This window comes from Brassica rapa, chromosome A09 (genome assembly GCF_000309985.2).
Source record: "Brassica rapa cultivar Chiifu-401-42 chromosome A09, CAAS_Brap_v3.01, whole genome shotgun sequence".
In the NCBI taxonomy this organism is placed as follows: domain Eukaryota; kingdom Viridiplantae; phylum Streptophyta; class Magnoliopsida; order Brassicales; family Brassicaceae; genus Brassica; species Brassica rapa.
This window is the reverse complement of record NC_024803.2, coordinates 41804359-41822686: the sequence shown is the minus strand read 5'-3', so window position 1 is coordinate 41822686 and position 18328 is coordinate 41804359. Positions and strand designations below refer to the sequence as shown.

General features: G+C 35.3%; 3 protein-coding genes across 3 annotated transcripts; 2 read left to right on the top strand and 1 right to left on the bottom strand.

Annotated features, from left to right (window-relative positions):
* Positions 1-126: 126 nt before the first annotated feature.
* Positions 127-6011, bottom strand: LOC103842956 (valine--tRNA ligase, mitochondrial 1). The gene is made up of 21 exons (XM_009119640.3): positions 5789-6011; positions 5634-5699; positions 5286-5348; positions 5035-5213; positions 4866-4938; positions 4614-4679; positions 4446-4529; positions 4222-4299; positions 4053-4136; positions 3810-3889; positions 3627-3684; positions 3256-3558; positions 2999-3169; positions 2673-2872; positions 2195-2597; positions 1846-2097; positions 1244-1744; positions 1047-1153; positions 852-951; positions 615-763; positions 127-527 (listed from the first exon to the last, which is right to left on the bottom strand). The coding sequence occupies exons 1-21, from the start codon at positions 5906-5908 to the stop codon at positions 359-361; spliced, it is 3306 nt and encodes a 1101-aa protein (XP_009117888.2). The 5' UTR covers positions 5909-6011; the 3' UTR covers positions 127-358.
* A 1201-nt stretch (positions 6012-7212) lies between these two features.
* On the top strand, positions 7213-14733 carry LOC103842955. Its single transcript, XM_009119639.3, has 8 exons — positions 7213-9760; positions 9965-10149; positions 10236-10287; positions 10435-10521; positions 10701-12956; positions 13055-13205; positions 13378-13437; positions 14151-14733. Exons 1-5 carry the CDS (start codon positions 9682-9684, stop codon positions 10970-10972), a joined length of 675 nt encoding a protein of 224 aa, XP_009117887.1. The 5' UTR covers positions 7213-9681; the 3' UTR covers positions 10973-12956; positions 13055-13205; positions 13378-13437; positions 14151-14733.
* A 3017-nt stretch (positions 14734-17750) lies between these two features.
* Positions 17751-18256, top strand: LOC103843185. The gene is made up of 2 exons (XM_009119890.1): positions 17751-17938; positions 18031-18256. Exons 1-2 carry the CDS (start codon positions 17751-17753, stop codon positions 18254-18256), a joined length of 414 nt encoding a protein of 137 aa, XP_009118138.1.
* The last annotated feature ends 72 nt before the right edge of the window (positions 18257-18328 follow it).

Genomic DNA, 18328 nt, shown 5'->3' with positions numbered 1-18328 from the left:
AGATTGGATGGAGTAGATTTTCCTCTATTATAACATATAAAGACAAATATAGGGGTGGTTTGGAGATGCTCTTACTTATTTTTCCATAAGTTTTGCTTTGTTCACAAATATGACCCGTAACTTTTCTAATTACAATTATTTCCCTTCAGCAGCCTCCCCGGTCGAGGCTAATTACGACTTTTAACAACAATTCAAGTGAGTACTAAAAATTTTACCAAAACAAATGGTCTCTTGACTGATCTCTTCACAACTAAACAAGGTTTTGCAATAGTCAAAAACCGGTTAACAATAACATCAAACTTTGTTTCTCAGACCTCAATTGTTTCATATGCTTTCGTCCAATGCAGGACATTCACTATTATTGCTCATTTCCTGTCTCTGCAACGAGACGAGCATTTTCCTTCTCAAAGAAATCGAATTCTTGGAGAATCTTAGCAAGCTTTGTCGCGTTGTCTTCTTTGATGTTCGCAGGGACCTTCTCTTCGTACCCGGACGCGCTCATCACCTTCTGCAACTTCTCCTTTTGTCTGATGAGACACGAAAATCAAATGTCAGATGACTTACTTTCAAACATTTTGTTTCGATTCAGTTGATGGGTTTAGAGGGGCTTTTACTTTTGTAGTTCGTCAATCTTGTTTCTGATCTTTTCTTGTTCAGCTTCTGTGTTAATGGCTCTGTTAACTTTGAGATATACCTTGAGGTTCTCGTTCACCGTCTCAACTGCGGATCCAGGTGGGGCTGCGTGTTCTCCCTTTAACAGAACCTATACCAAAGCCCCATATAAACTTAGAAACAGGAAAAAGAAACAGTAGAGAAACCATAAGAAAGAAACTAAAGGTGGGCTTGTTTACCTCCAAGGACGATAGATTTGCAAGGGTTCTGATCTCCAACTCGTGAGATTTTACAATTTCAGATGTTACGTTGTTTTCACACACAGCAAAAGCAGGTAACCTGAGATAAATGTACACAAAATGACCAGTTATTCGAAAAATGCAGAATGGTTATAAAAATGTTTCGAAATGTTCATTTTAGTTAAGTACTCAGACCTTTCATTCTTCTGTTTCTCCATTAACCCAGCCCGGAGTGCCCTCAGGCACTTCACGCTCGCTAGAACGGTTTCCATTTCGGTCTCCACTTTTTCATTTGTCCAATTCTGGGCTCACAACAACACCAAGAGGAAAAGAGAGTTAGAAAACCGAACAAGCTAATAACAGACATAAGTCACTTTGATAATCTTACTGACCTCTATTGCAGATGGATAGTCACATATCATAATAGAAGCCTTCCTTTCAGTGTTTTTGGGTGACGGCAGCCGTTGCCATAGCTCTTCAGTAACAAAGGGCATAAGAGGGTGAAGCAGTCTCAAACCAGTCTCCAGAGATACCCAGAGAGCATGTTGTGCATGAGCCCTCTCTGAAGCAAACGCAGGGTTGTCACCAGCAAAATAAGGCTTGATAGCTTCGATGTAGACATCGCAGAATTGATATTGCCACCATGCATAGACTGTGTTGGCTGCATCCGAGAACTCAAATGCATTCAGTGACTCCACTGTCTTTGCTATTGCCTTGTTTAGCACAGAGAGAATCCACTGGCAGCTGAATGGCATCGTTTCAGGGCTTAGAGTCAGTGGAGGAGAATAATCATCGCCAAGCCTCATCATCGCAAATCTAACGGCGTTCCACAGCTTATTACACCATTGGCGGTAACCAACCACTCGGAGGATGTCCAAGTTTATTTTGTCAGACTACAAAACAAGAATAGTAGAGCAACATTATTAGGTTACAAGAACATATAAATTGAAAGGAGGAAATAAGAGGTTGTGACGCTGTGTGCAATGGATAGTACCTGAGCAGTGTAAGAGACGAGTGCAAAGCGAAGAGCGTCAGCACCACATTCAGAAATACCATTTGGAAAGTCCTTCACTTGTCCTTCTTTGGCAACAACCAGCTCTTTTGGATCCAAGTTGCCCTCTTCTAATCTCTTATGAAGAGCATCAAGAGTTACCCCGTTTATTACTTCAAGCGGATCAATGACATTTCCAAGAGATTTTGACATCTTACGCCCATGTGCATCACGTATCATAGGATGGAAATAAACCTACAGCAACCACAACGAATATGTTTTGGTATACACAGACAGTCGCAAGATAAGACTTGGATCGAAAAGGATTGATTTAACTAAAACTTTTATGTACCTTACTGAATGGAACATCACCACCTAGTTTCATTCCCATCATAACCATACGAGCAACCCAAAAAAAGAGAATATCGTGTCCAGTTTCTAGGACAGATGTTGGATAGAAAGCTTTGAAGTCTTCAGTTTCATCGGGCCATCCCAAAACAGATAATGGAAAGAGCCCAGAAGAAAACCACGTATCAAGTACATCCTGATCTTGCGTCAGTTCAAACTTTTTCCCAGAAAATTTTTCAGCAGCCTCTTTCCGAGCTTCTTCCTCAGTTCTAGCAACAACCCAATGGTCATTGTACGCCCCAACCTCCTTGCGCTCATCTTCCTCTAGAGCGGCGTACCATGCTGGAATCCGGTGGCCCCACCAAAGCTGTCTTGAAATACACCAGTCACGTATGTTCTCTAGCCATCTGTTAAGGTCCATTGTGATTGTTAATAGATTAATAATAGAAGAACCATAAGAGTAAATGACAAATGAAAGCAACCTTCTCCATTCTGCAGTGTACTGCTTTGGTACAAACTCGAGCTTCTTGTTCTCATCATTGATAGCAACATCGAGAGCCTCCTTTCCAATCATGCTGCAATTGACGTACCATTGAGGTTTAATCATAGGCTCAATAACGTCACCGGTTCTTTGGCAAAGTCCAAGCCTCATTTCATTGTTTTGGGCACCTCTGTAAAGCCCCTGGAACATATAAAATTATATTAACGAAAAAGTTAAGGTACATCTATCTCTGTACAAACAATATCTCCTCAAACGAAGAATAATCAAGTTGCTATGATATGTTTACGTGAAGTACTAATGAATTACCTTCTTGTTCAGAGCTTCAAGGACTGCCTCACGCGCTGCAAAGCGTGGCATCCCTGTGAAGTCAGACCCGCCATTTGTGTTGATTTTTCCATCATCAGTTAATATGTTTATAAATTCAAGATTGTGACGCTTTCCGACCTCACAATCATTGGGGTCATGGGCAGGAGTAATCTACAAAAGAAGAATAAAAATACTTTGATACAAGAAAAATCAACTAATAGGGGCAGAAACATATACAAAAATATAAGAGCATGTACCTTAACACAGCCAGTACCAAAGTTTGGATCAACAAGTATTCCATCACAGATGATTGGTATTTTCCGTCCATTAAATGGGTGCACAGCAAATTTCCCATGAAGATGCTTGTATCTTGCATCATCGGGATGAATAGCAATGGCAGTATCTCCAAGCATCGTTTCCACCCTTGTAGTGGCAACAACAACCTCTCCCAAGCCTCCCTCCAGAGGGTAAGCAAATGACGTAAGAAGACCAAATTCTACTGGCTTATCATAGCCAGGAACATTTAGTAGCGTTTTTTCTTTGATATCGATATGCTCCACCTACATAGACACACTCCGCATAAAAAGGATGCCATCTAATAATCATAGTCTAACAATTGTTGACTTACCTCAACGTCAGATACGGCTGTTCTCAAAACACAATCCCAATTAACAAGCCTAATGTCCCTGCGTAAGCCATGGTATATGTTTCAGTTAATTGTGCTTTCTTTTAACCAGTTAACTGAAAAGGTAAAAAGAGCACATTTCCTTTCTTTTTTTGTATATTCCTGTTTCTAAGGATTTTTACATACCTGTAGATAAGTCCTTCCTTGTATAACCGTACAAAGCCCTCAGTGACAGCTTTTGATCTTTGCTCGTCCATTGTAAAACACTACAAAATACAAGCGTAAACAAATCTGTTATATAAATAGCCAGAGATACAGGTCACGATAAAAGGTCCATTTACATATAAGTTCACCTAGTGGCTAAAGAAACTAAACATTGCCAATTTTCCATAACACTTGTCCGAGAAAGGTCCGGTCATTGAATTTTACCTCACGAGACCAATCAAGAGAAGCTCCTAGACGCCGAAGCTGTGTCAGAATCGTGCCACCATGTTGGTTCTTCCACTTCCATACCTTTTCCATGATCATAAATGAACCACAAATAAATTTTTAAGCAATGGAAAATGATTCATGAGCGTAATTTTTGTTTTCAACTTACTTCATTTACGAATTCTTCTCGGCCAACGTCATGCCTAGTCAATCCTCTTTCACGCATGAGCTTCTTTTCAACCACAACCTAGAATGCACATCCAAATAAATAGCATAAAACAATGTGCAAAATCAAATATCCTACAACCATGCCAAACATGGAGTTTTACACTATATACTGAATTTTGCTAATATGGACATGATGGGGAGAGAACAACGAGGTTAATGGCGAACCTGTGTAGCTATACCAGCATGGTCCATCCCGGGCACCCACAAAGCATTATACCCAGACATTCTCTTCCAACGAATAATCGTATCCTGCATCAGACAATTTCAAGCCGCTAATCATCAGGAGAAGCAATAGACAGAGAAATAATACCATTATGTTAGTGCAAATGAAACCTCAATGGCAGATGTTAGGGCATGGCCAATATGCAAGGCTCCAGTCACATTTGGAGGAGGAAGAACCTGCGGAATCAGTTATAGGATTAAAGGAAACCCTTAAAAAAATCAGACTTGTAATTAATAATTTCAAATGCTCAAGATTTTCTTAGCTGAATTTCGTTGGACGATTTAAGTATCGTAGAAGACAATTAACAAAAGGTCTAACTAATCCAGAATGAACGTGGATTCAAGAATCGAATAAGGTCTTACAATAACAAAGGGTGGCTTGGAACTCTTAGCATCCGCCTTGAAAAGGTCAGATTTCTCCCACCAAGCATACCATCTGACCAAATCACAGAGTAACACAGAGGTTACGTAGAGAGACTTTTACAAATTACAAAATAAATGAACACCACGCCTCAAATCTATACACACTTACGATTTCTCAACGGCAGCAGGACTGTACTGTTTAGCCATCTGAGATGAGAGCCTTTTCTTATCACCAAGAGGAGTTTCAGGGTCCACAAAATCCGCAGGATTCTCATCTGACGCGTCTCGTTTGGAACTCTTCTTTGCGCTCTTTTTAGGGGCACTGGTTCCATCTTTCGCCTGTTTCGCCTACACCATGATTTAAAACTAAGGATATACCTTTCACCCGAGATGCATAACTGGAGTTCCTTTAGAAACTACCTTTAGTTCTGCAAGCTTCGCTTTCTCCAAAGCTTTCAGCTTCTTCAACTCCTTTTCTTTAGCCTATAAAACGTTGTTTAAAAATCACTTTTAAAGTAAAGTGATGTAGTCATAAGCAATAGATATAAACAATTAAGAGAAGTATTCAAGAGTCAAGACTATTAGTGTAGAACACTTTGATTCTTGATATAGCAAAGATGATCGATCAGACTTTCCTATCTAAAGAAAACAAACACATTCGATCTATCTACCTACGTTCTCATCAAATTCAATTTTACATTGCATCACTATCCAATCTCTAGGCTGATTGAGCATTTTATGAGAAATTGGAGAAAGAAAAAGTCAAACCTTGTCATCCTTCTTCTTCTTGCGCTCAAGCTCCTCTTCTGTGAGGATCTTCTTCTCTGCTTCAGACTGCGAATTAAGAAAAAAACAAAAACAAATTGGATTCTCAAGACTTATACACAATTCGAGAATCAGGCGATGATGATTATCCTCCGTACCATTGTTGCGGAGCTGTGAAAGGAGCGACGTAGTAGATTGGTAGGCGCCGGAGAGAGGAAGGTGGAGAGATAGCGAGATAGAAATAACGGCTTGGCTCTCGTGAGGAAGAGCAGTGACATACAGACACACACCAACGAGATTTGCTTCCTAGGGCTTTACTGAAACTCTTTTTTTATTGTTATTGACTGATGCTAACAAAAATAAAAATGAAAATTTTGATTTGAGATTTGGGTTTGTAAAACGAAGCGGGTATCATCGTTTTCAGCCCAGTGGGCTATGGAATTACAAGTGTCTTTTTCTCCATCGGAAAAGGAAAATTTTATTCAAAAGAAAAGGAAATATCTAGTCGGCTAGTTTTAAAAAAATGAAATCTCCTTGTTTTTTTTTCTCTAAAAAGAAAAGCAAATATCTAGTCGGCTAGTTTTTTCAAAAAAAATATATATATATCGAATCTCCTTGTTTTAAAAAAAAGGATAGTCCTTGTCGTATATTGTCGTATATGTTGTATGTATATATAATGTAAGAAAACCTTGGTTGAAATCTATCCCCACCAAAAGAAAATTTGTTTAAACAGAGTATTACTGTATTAGTATATAATTAATCTCAAAATTCTACAACAGATTTTTGAAAATCATCTCGGACCCATACAAAACAAAAGATGTTTTATATCATGGATCAATCATATCGTTTGAATTTATATATTAGATACTGATTATCACCTTGCTAGTATTTTCAGTGCTGTGTTCGCGGTTTTACAAAACATAACTATTTCTGAAATCATGCAATTAAGTAGACGAGTCAATTGGTTGAATCAAGTGACTTTTGTTGGGTCTAAACAAATAGAATGCTGCAAGTTTCAATTATGTTGTAGACTTCGGCACACGAAAAAATACTACTACTATATTATCAGCCAAACTTTAATTGGTAGCCTTACCTAAAAATATAAATGAAACATGATAAATATTTTTTTTTTCTTAATATCGTGAGATTAATATAACACGCACAATCTCTGTTTATAGTGAAAACCAAGTAAATCGCAATCATCAGATTTGATTAATAAGGAGTATATGTTTGAGTTGAGTTTTCGTAATTTGTAGAATGTCTCAGACCTCAATGTGCGTTTGTTGGGTGATTGGTAGTTGCTGTAGGTGCTGTCCACAGCCCTATTTATTTCCACAGCACTAAATTCAGAGCAATCAAGCTTTAAATTTTTTTTTGAAACCACAGTTCTTAAAATATCCTACAGCTGTACAAGTGCTCTGCAGAGCCAAATATCCAAAGCAATTTTTTAGTGCTTCAATAAAATTCTACAGCAATAAAATCTAAAGCCACAGCAAAAAGTCTACAGATTTTTTTCTACAGCAAAATATTTAAAGCTACAGCCATTACCAATCGAACCCTCAAAGTCGAATTTAAAGAAGAAGGCCCCACAAATGATACGATTGCAATCTTTACAATTTTCCAAATGGGCCCCGCCGGCATGCATACCTTCGGCCCCACTGAAAATTCGTATGCCGGCTATATGCATTGCAATCGGGACAAAAGACAAATATTTTTCCTTTGTCGCACTAGTAGACATTTTTTTTTGTTTTGGTAAAATGTTAAATTTATACCATTTTCAGATCTCTGAAACCACACTGTATAAGATTAAACTGATAAAATGCCAAGTAATTCTCCCCTTTCTAGATTAATTATCCGTAGTGTATGGCCAGCTACTACAATAATCATATGATCCAATGAAAAACATAAAATTTGAACACTTATCATCTCTAAATAGAGTTAGTAATTAGTATGCGTCGGCCTATTATTCTCATCATATAGAAATATGGTACATGAAAGAAAAAAAATGTGGAAATTATAAATAACAATCAGTTCAAATTTTGTTTTTATAAAAATAACAAAATATTGAAAAGAAAAATCGAAATAAAGGTATGTAATGATGGAGTAAACGTGATAGGTATGATATGACCCGGAAGAAATGAAAATAAATAAACCTTAGAATTTGTTCCAAAAAATTAAAAATTAAAACCTTAGAAAAAGTACCTAATTATAGAAGAACAGATTGTTCCCCAAATCTTAAAGCAAAAACTATTTTGAAGAATATACATACAAAATACAAAGTTAAAGCTGCAAATTTGAAATCCTCTCATGTGTATTTTTTTTGGGTCAACAACTCCGCATGCAAGATCTTGATAAACCATCTTTCTTTACTTCATTTCCTGGTACATTTATATATATATATTAATGGCTTTTCATTGTATTTACAAATTACATTATTTCTTTAGAATGTGAACATTTCACGTAACACACATTCAATTATGTTATTTGGAACCAAAGTTAATTATATAATTAAGGGTATAGCCTTGATATATTTTTATCCTTTTTACCTCTTTCGTTTTTTGATATTGTCGAACCCATTATCTTTAATTTTACCATGTTGCAAATTTATATGTCTATATATCCGTCTATTCAAACTTAAAAGCCGAGTTCAAGGACAATATTTTCATTTAGCGATAAGTTGCTTTCGCATTCTTATAGATGCTATCTCATTGTAAATATATTATAGATGCTATCTCATTGTATGTGTACAAACCAAAAATAAAATAGCTTCTCATTACTTTGTTAATCGTACTAATAGTCTAGTACGTAACAGAACTAAGAAATCAAGTTATAGATCATCGTTCTCTCTCTTCCATGAGTAACATGCACGAGCAGCAATAGAACATAGACATCATGATGATAGTATTATCACCTTTAGCCATTATTCAGTCCCCCATTTACCTAACCCCACTCAAATTTCAAAACGTTAATGTCCATCGTTTTCCATTTTTGTTTTGTACATTGGTCAATGTCGATTTTTTTAGTGACCCTGCATATAGTTCATTTCGTACACTATGCAAACCATATGCATCATAGTTTCAATTATTCAATTTAATATACTTTTTTTGTTAAAGGCAATCTGATATACTGACCAAAGCGTTTACAACATGGTAGTTTCTGGAAAACATGGTAATTTATATAAGCATTACCATTATGACAATTTAATCCTGCTTAAATGTGGTATACATATTGCATGGAAAGGTAAATACATACCACATTGTTCAGTATTCACTCTAGTAAACATACTTTTGGACCAAATGATCAGTCTCTACAAATTATACACCTGTACATATCTAAAAGCACACTTACTTGTCTAGTTGTTTTCAGCATGCATATATGTACGTCTGTGATATTTTGGTTTTGTAGTCTATGAAATGATCTTTTTGGTCAAATGAAATTATTTTATATCATTCGTTTCATAACAACGAATGAGTGATAAGGACGTAATACAACCGTTACTATTAACCCATAACACTAACAGTGGGGTTTATATTAAATTACAACAAAATAACATGGTAGACTACGTAGACTTCATTTTTTTGAAAAATAGACTCACTTTTTTTGTTTGGAAAAATAGACTTCATTTTTTTTTTGAACACAATTAATAGACTTCATTTTTAATGCTTTTTACTTGTTGATTTTGATGATTGTAGAATTCTTAAAACAATGCGGTTAATGGGAAACAGTATAGCAAAATGATAGTTTCACCATCTCACGAATAAACTATAATATTATATTATTTTGGCTGATATTAATCTTCATGACACACTATCCAACCATTATTGTTATTTGTCTTTTCTTTAGAGTTGACCGTGTTGAGTACTAAATTTGATTTCTTCTAAATTTCTTCAGTGCTTTTACTTTTCTCTTTTTTTCCCACCACGTCGTTTTATTCATTTTATTTAATTTTCACCTTTTTATTCACAACCCATCAAGATAAATAGGCAGCCACAGGATAGCCCCCTAATTCAACACACTCACAATCAATCAACTATATTAGAAAAAAAAAACAATGAGTGAGCTTTTCTACTCTCTCCCCACTTGGGATCTCCATAACCTTGGATCATTCTTCAACCAAAACTTCAGTTTAGGTATAAACGCACACATAAATCTAAATGTACGCATACATGCATTTTTATAGACATGATTTATGCTGAGTTTGTTGATATATAAACGAGGGTGGCTTCAAGCAGACGATAGTGCATTCTTTTTGTTGAAATGTGAATGTATTGTACTGATAAGTCAAGGGATTCATATAATGATGCGACATATTTGGCTGTGCAATGTATTTGTAGATTCATGTGGCCACATTGATGGATCGCCGGAGCATATATTACATTCGCCGGAGGAGGATATTATCGGCGCCGTTTCCACCGGCTATCTCGAAGACGCACTCATCGAATTCAGTGTGAAAAGCAAACGGAGACGTCTTTCGTTCAACGCCGAGGACAAACCAACTAACCACTTTGATAATCACCAGGTTTACATAATTACTTCGTTTTTTCGGTAGTCATTTACGTAATTGTTCAATAATTTTCTTAAACTTATAAAAATATAATTGTGCAGAATAATTGGGGTATGTCTGAGACTTATAGTTGCACGAGTAGTCAGTTTGCAGGTGAGACCTACTTTATTATTGTCACCGATATACTATATAATATATATATATATTAATTATTTATATTTAATATATATTAATATTAATATTACTTTATTTGTGATCGTTCATAATCTTCATGAATGAAATTTCTTATATATTGAGCAGATGAATCTCCACATTCATCCATCAATATTTGTTCAGAGGCCTCAAATCACTCGAAACACTCCTTCGAGCCATCTCCGTCCAATTCAAGTACGTATGCTTTATTTCCTTCCGAAATTATGGTAGCATGCATATAAAATCAGATTGTTTTTCTTGTTTGCGTTAAGCGGATTTAAGTTTATATTTAGCTGTAAGCTGTATACATTAATACTATAATATCTTTGTGTTAATTTTTATATATATATACTAATCTAACACATGTGTTACAGAGGAAAATCTCTATGACAAGAAGAAGAGAGTGGTGTATCCATTTGGAGTGGTGAAACCAGGTGGTCGAGAAGAAGATGTAACCCTAAATGACATAAATAAGAGGATTCTCATGCCATCGGCTCGGCCAGTTCGGCATCCCGTTGGAGCCTTTGCCTGCCGTCCGTGTCTTTCTGCTCATGGACCGGGTCTCTCAGGCAAAGCCGTGGTTGCTTTCACGAAGATACACACATTAGGGAAGGGTACAATTACCATAATAAGAACTAAGGGGTGAGACATGTAATTAGACTGGGTCGTTATAGTGTGTACTCGAGATGACGTGACAAGAATAAAAGACATGTTAAACCTGTTTTATTTATAAAGAAAAAGATGTTTTCAATAATCGAATTAGATTTTTCTTTTTCAGTATTTGTTTATTTGAATAATTGCAGATTTTAGTATAAAGTATCATTTAGGAACTTATCAACCAAAAATTTGAATCACAAAAATATCGTTTTGGTTTATTATGTTCTTGCATGTTCGTACTTTTTGTTCTTTACGCTTTTCCCCTTAGGAACCCCTTTGTTCTTAAATAAACATTCAGTAGAGACTAGCAAATAAATAAACGAAGCGTGAAGAAGAATAAATAATAAAGAATAAAAAGCAAAAAGGGAAGAATGTGCTGAAAAGCAAGTAAACAACAACTGAAAGAGAATGAGAAAATGTAGTACATTATCATGAAATTTTCGTAGGTGGTTGTAACGATTTTTAAAAAACTTTCTTACCATGTTAAATATTTGAGTAGGTTTACCATATAGTAAGTACAACATGGCATAGGTAAATTCTGAACTAAAAGAAATGTTATACTTATTGACCAACAAATTTTAAATCTGTATAAATTTGATGGTTTTTATTAAACTAGTATATTAAGAATCTAAAAATAAACATATAGTGAGATACACAATAAATCATTTTTTAACATGAATAATTATGCTATTACAAACTATGCAGGACGATTATACGTATAATTATTTATGAAGATCCACGTCTAACTGAATCACTTACATTGTCCTATGAAACTCACACTTGACGGTACTATTTGCGGCATGATACAAATCTCTTGTAAACATTTTGTCTATGAATTTGCATAATTTCAGTGTCTATAGGATTCGAAACTCAAATCTTTTGGCGTAGAAACATTAATGAATTTAAGATCGTTGGATCAAGGGTTTCCGTAAATGGGTTTGTTTATGGAAATTTGAATTTGAATTACCCTTTTAATTCAGATATTATGCGAAAATGTTAAAATGAAACCAAATCAACCTTTTAACTATTTTATGATATCAGTGTCTTCATGGGCCCGATATGTCGTAGGCCCAGCTGGATTTGCACACAGTCAGATACATGAGGTCATGTTTATGTAATGTGACGTTTGTCGGCATGAGTTTATACGGCAAAAAAAAAAGAAAAAAAAAAGAAAAAAAAAAGCTGTTTCCCCCCTCTAGCAGTCGTAACAGGAAGTGTTTAGCATGTGCGAAAAAAATAAACACATATTCAGGTGGTAAATGACGTGGATTAGTAATAGTAATAGTATAATTTAATGCTCTATTTCTTAGGATAGCTGAAACTAAATGGAACATTAGTTGCAAATTTACTGGTCATCACCATTGTTTTTCCTCTACAAAGGACCAACCTAGCTTTTGACCTTAGTGGGTTGGGTCCATTTAGGCAGACAAGTAGCTAAAATTAACAATGATGAAAAAACAATAGTAGTTTGCATGTTCATCTTTCTCCAAATATTTGTAATAATAAAAGTTTACAGTGTCAGTGTAAATCAACAGGACAATTTAAAAAGCTTTGTAAGTTTCACTAATCTATGATGAAACAGATGAATTTCAAAATCAAACGTGTGAAATGTTACTAGCAATGTATTTAGAAACCCGTTTAGAGTAACAATTTTCACCTTGAACATTGGATTTTGTATTACACATTTTAAATCTTTTAAGTCTTGTTAATCATGATCTGATTAAACGCACATTTTTTAGCAAGACGTTTTGTTAAGGTCTGGTTAAACATAGGCCGCCTAATATCTATAGGTTTGGTATTGGCTTATATCAAATGTAGGCTTGTGGATTTTCTGTTTTTCCCTTCGCCTTGTTCGTAAATGGGCCTAACAAATTACAGCGGACCAAAGTTAAAAGCCCAACCTGAAAACGGCTTTCGCTCAGAAAAGTCAATAACGACTGTTCTCGCGGCGGAGCTGTTCCTTACCGGCTCAGGTACGGTGTTTCTTATCTATCTTTTTTCTCTCTCATTAATCATTATCTCAAGACAAACTCTGAAGTATGATCTCTTTCTTTCCGTGCTCAAAATCAAGATGGAGCTCAGGCTACAGATACAGATGGTACAAATCTTCAACTGCTTCTGAGGGTGAAGGAGATGAAGATGCAAAACCCTACCCTACCTTCAGGCTCAATTTAGGGTTCCTCCTAAGCTTCTATAACCTCCTGAGCCTGTGAAGAAGAAAGGTTGTTACTGACTTAAGTGTGTTTTGGATTTGCAGCTAGTTCTAGACTAGGCAACGTTTTGGCTCTGTAGTCTTAAGAAAACCTCTCTTTTACTATGTGATCTTTTGTTTTGTCTTTGCCTGGATCATGTTTTTTTCTTACTATGGTTAAGTTTATTGTGCCTTCTCTGTAGGTACTTTAAGAGGATGCTGTTTTGCTTTTTTTTTTCTCTACGGGCTCATCATTGTCGCAGGTACACAATTAGAATATTGATAGCTGAAACATTGAGAACCTTTTAGGATTTAAAGTTTAAATATAGGTTTTCTTGTTTGTTTGTACTAGTTTGGTAGGCAGAACTACGTCATGTCTCTGTTTCAAGTCCTTTGGATAAAGTTTATTGGATAAAACCTCCCATTCGCATTTGCATTTCTTACTTTTACAAAAACATTTGAAGTTTTAAACGGTAACTGAAAAATGTTTTTTCATTTAAAAGATGCGAATATTTTTTTTCATAATATTTGCATAAATTGCGTTTGAAACAATGGATACCTAATACTAATGAAATCACACACACCACATAGCATTGATTTGCCAGAAAGCTCTCAGAATCATATGCTCTTGCTTTAACCATGGTACTAATTTTTCTTGCTTCACTTTAGTCACTCAAAAACGTTAGACTTTATTGAACAACGTTACAATGATAGATGATAAATCTCTGAAACAATATGAAAAAAGAGCAGACACTTATACTTTCTATTTTGAGATTTACGACCACACAAAAATAAACACTAGAATGGCTTATTCATGAACTATTACAACATTGTAAAACGCCCTCTGGATGACTCTGAAGTCTGAACCCATCTTGTATCAAATGGGTCTTTGACTCTTGGCTAACAAGTTCAAATAAAAAACTGAATAAGAGAGTTGGGTTTCGTTCTTATTTGTTTTTTATTTATTTGATCCTAGTGCTTGATGACATCAAGAGAATGTGTGACAGCAGAAGATGATCGGAGACGAGACTGGCTAGTTTTCCGGGAAGAGAAACAAAGACAAGTAAAGAAAGCAGCTCTCAGAACTCTTCTAAAGACTTCTCCTCTCCTTGGGACTAGACTAGTAGCTTCTCTTGCACCCATTTTTTTTCTTTCTTGCTTGGTTTTTTCCGGTTTGGTTTGTTTTAGTTACTTTAGTATTGGAGCTGATGATCTGTCTGCAAGCTGGAACTGCCGACTTGTGTCTATATAGGTGAAGCGTTGGAGAGACAATACAAGACCGCGTGGAAAATCTCAAGACGCGTTGTTGGCTCGTTCTTCGTTTCATGGAAATTCATTTTTATTTGTACATTGACATATTTTGGATTTAAATTTGTTGCATATAAGGGAATAATATAGGTTTAGTTTTTGAAAGTGTTAGTACTGTTTAGAGTTTGAAGTGGTCAGGACTTTCTTTCTTTGGTACCAAGTTAACGCGTTTTGCTTAGAGAACGACCTGGTTTTAGTTTTGTTATTATTGGTTTTATTTTCCCTTATCCTAATTAAGCCTAAATTTCAATTTTTATATATATATATATATAGATTATGAACTTTTACCAATGGTTGTAGATTTACGGACAAAAGTGTAGGTTCTGAAACTAAGTCTCCTCTGATTCTGACAAGAATACTTAAATCTTGAGCCGCCACGGAAGGTTTGATGAACTCGTTCATGGCCAAACTCTTAGGCTAATATTGCTCAGAGAGCTCTCACTAAACGATTGGTGGCAATCAGATCGTTTTACAGTTGGAAGTTTCAGTGAAGGAGGATTTCTCGGGAGTTCTTATAGTCTAAGAGACAAAAGATAGAGCATATAGCATAGAACATGGAACAATATAATCTAGAATTGGTGGGTAACAGTACATGTGCATCATCTTGAAGATGAGAACCATCTTTCCCTTCTAACAGTCCGACCTTCTCAACTTTCAAGATTATGATATATTCCCAAAGTCATCACTGTCAAAATTACAGAAATCCTAGCTCACTCTTAAGCCTGAACATGATAGAATAATTCGTACGCTCCAGACTAGTTTTGAGCAAGGAATTTGATTATGAAACTCCACCCCAGTCAGAGCTATTCCCCATCACCATGATGGTAAACATAAGAGTTTAGATGATTGGCAGCAAAGTTTAACATGATTACTCGTCATTTTAGTGAGAGATTTAGAAGATCAGCCCAAAATCAATGGTAAAATTAAGGATGTATATCAATATTTTAGAATAGAAAACTTAATTATCATTATCTATAATGTATTATTTCATATTAGTTTAGGAAATTAAGTTTATTCATTTCTATATAAATCTATGCATATTGTAATCTATTTTCCATGAGAGTCAATAATAATTCTTCTATATACTCACATCAGTATTAGAGGCAAGATCAAAATCCTAGTGGTGTAAAATAATGTTTCTATAGTTTGGTGTTCTTTTTTAAAGAAACAAAAATGTTGGGAAAAAAGAAAGTCACAAAACTTCCTCTTCCTAACGTGAAGTCACTTCATGAGGTTATAATGGTTTCTTTTTTTTCCTTTTTTTTTCAATTATTCCCACTTAGTTTCTAATGTTGATTTGATTTATGAAAGTTTTCTGATAAATTTATTTGTTTATGGAGAGAAAAAAGATTTTGATGAAGGAAATTTCTAGATTATGTGTTGGAAAACTTGAAGACTTTGAATGCTTTGGAAGAAAACTTTTTAGCATATGCAATTGCAATCATCGCACTTTCAATTGCAATCATATGCACATACATTTGCTGATACTTGTGAGTCAAGTTCCAATAATAAAATCAACATAGTTTATGAAATCAATTGATAATTCCCTAAATCAACGTCCACGTCTAACGTTGAAATCTTTTTGAAAATTCTAAAATCTAATTGAGAAACTACTCATATATAAAATAATCAAAACAAAAGACTAAAAGTGCTCTAAGCAACAGAAATGTTTCCCAACCCCAGTTATATGGAAAAGTGGGGTACATGAGCATAACATAAGTACAGCTTAGTGGATAGTCATCGGTCACGGTATGCATATCCAAAACAAATGCATACCTTCAAAAGAGATCAAAACTCCAGAGGGCCAGCAAGCAGAACCATTTGTCCAAAACATTTCTAACAAATGATGTAGACAATCAAGAGCAAGGTCTTAATACACAAACAAGTAGCTCAAACCACATACTTTAGGAAAGTTCAACTCCAGATAATGGATCCATTAGAAAGGTAGAAATGTTGTAACTTCTCACTGGTTCCTTACAAAATCGAAAGGGCAAATCTTCAAAATAACACATTTCTAAGTTTATATCACAAAAAAAACACTCAAAAACTAAAATGACCAAAATAACATTTTATCTTTTGAAAAATTTAATTTTTTTTATTTTTCAAAATTTGAAATCTTATCCCCAAAACCTCACTTCTCAACTCTAAACCCTAAAACCTAAACTCTAAACCCTAAACCCTAAATTCTAAACCTTAAACCCCACTCCTTGAATGCTATTTTTGTGACTTTTGGCCTTAAGTGCTAATTTGGGAACAAAAACTTGATTTAGTGTTATTTTGGTCTTTTTCTCAAATATAAAACCAGCTTGCAGTAATCATGCCGTATAAAACGTTGCACCGTGTTGTATTGATGAATGTTTTAGATTGTTTAATGCAAAGTAATTAATTTAAGTATAATTTAAATGACTTGAATCTTGATTATGGGTAATTTGGATTCATAACGATTAATTTGAACTGCAGCAAGTTGGATATTTTTCTTTATCATATAACATCAACGGTCATTCTTCATCGTCCCTACAAATATTTTTTTTTTTGGTTAGCTTTCCTAAATTTATTTTGTAACATCTAAAACAATTAAACAGTTATAAACGATTATTAGAGAAAATTATTAAGCACTTTGCAAAGATAATTACACTTAACTCACAGGTGGGACAATTTAATATTCTGCCAAACCTTTCTTTTGGGCCAAATTATTCTGCCAAACCTATTTTCAATTAGTGAGTAAACAAATATTGGTGTGTCAACATGCAAATATCATAATCGATCGATCAAATGCGAGTAAGAAGTCTATCTTCTTACACTAGTTTCTTCTTCTGCCTCCTTAAGAATTTTGCTAGAATAAAGAAAGACAAAGACATAGGTTGTTAGAACGAATAGAGAGACACAATACATTGTTTGATTATAGTCTAAAGAAGCATCTCTTCTTTTCATTAAGAGGTTTCTTTAGGTGTGAGTCTCTCTTCTTCTTTATAGTATATTTTACAGATTGTAAAAGATGATCAACACTGCTTCATTGTATATCTAATCAAATGTCAGAACACTTATCAACTCGTTGTTGTGTGTTTTGATCTCTTAAGAGTCTCTTGCTCTGTGTGCACAGTGGCATATGGGCTTTTGTATTTCGGCCCAATCACAAAAAAGTTCATAGAATAAATAGAACCTCTTCAGTTTTGAACCCTAGAGTTTGAGATTTCTTTTGGATCAAGCAACAGTGGATCTCCCGCGAGACGTGGAGACGACCAATCACTCTTTAGAGATTCCGATCACCATGGATGCTCTCCAGAAGAAACTCTTCGCGGCTCAAGGGTCTCAGCTTCGTCTATATGAACAGTACATGTCTTCGGTTTCAAGATTGAAGGAGAAAGACCAAGTCATCGACCTCGTTAGATCTGAGGCGAGTATCAACGCGCAGGCTCTGAAGAATAAGAAGAAAGGGCCAGGGAAGCAGCTTGTCGGGTTCAAGAAAAAAATCAAGAACTGAGACACGTGTATTCTGTAATTAAGAAGCATGAATCTTTAGTTGATTCAGTTTTGGCAACGATCGTTAGTGAAGACGAGACTAAGTTGAGCAAATGGGATCAGAAACCGTCAATGCAAAAGGCTGCCTCTTTGGTTTCATTGGTGACAGAGATGCACAACGAAAGAAAGTTTCTCACCTTCAAGCTGGATAGAGCGGAGCAAGAAGTGGAACGTGTGAGGGAGCAAAACAGAGAGCTGAAAAAAGAGTTGCGTAGGAATCTTACGTCCAAGAAGAGAAAAGAGAAAGCGGCCTAAGAATGATGAGGATCTATGGATGGATAATCTCAGGTAGTGATGAAACCATTTTACAGTTTATGTCTATTTGAA

Bases quoted from the DNA above. Each gene is read 5' to 3' on its own strand.
- LOC103842956 (XM_009119640.3), bottom strand. From the start codon at position 5,908: ATGTCACTGCTCTTCCTCACGAGAGCCAAGCCGTTATTTCTATCTCGC. The intron at 5,700-5,788 runs GTACGGAGGATA...CTTAATTCGCAG, and splicing joins TTCACAGCTCCGCAACAATG to TCTGAAGCAGAGAAGAAGAT. The intron at 4,300-4,445 runs GTTCGCCATTAA...TGTGCATTCTAG, and splicing joins ATGCTGGTATAGCTACACAG to GTTGTGGTTGAAAAGAAGCT.
- LOC103842955 (XM_009119639.3), top strand. From the start codon at position 9,682: ATGAGTGAGCTTTTCTACTCTCTCCCCACTTGGGATCTCCATAACCTT. The intron at 9,761-9,964 runs GTATAAACGCAC...ATGTATTTGTAG, and splicing joins CAACCAAAACTTCAGTTTAG to ATTCATGTGGCCACATTGAT. The intron at 10,288-10,434 runs GTGAGACCTACT...TATATTGAGCAG, and splicing joins CACGAGTAGTCAGTTTGCAG to ATGAATCTCCACATTCATCC.
- LOC103843185 (XM_009119890.1), top strand. From the start codon at position 17,751: ATGGATGCTCTCCAGAAGAAACTCTTCGCGGCTCAAGGGTCTCAGCTT. The intron at 17,939-18,030 runs GTTCAAGAAAAA...AACGATCGTTAG, and splicing joins CCAGGGAAGCAGCTTGTCGG to TGAAGACGAGACTAAGTTGA.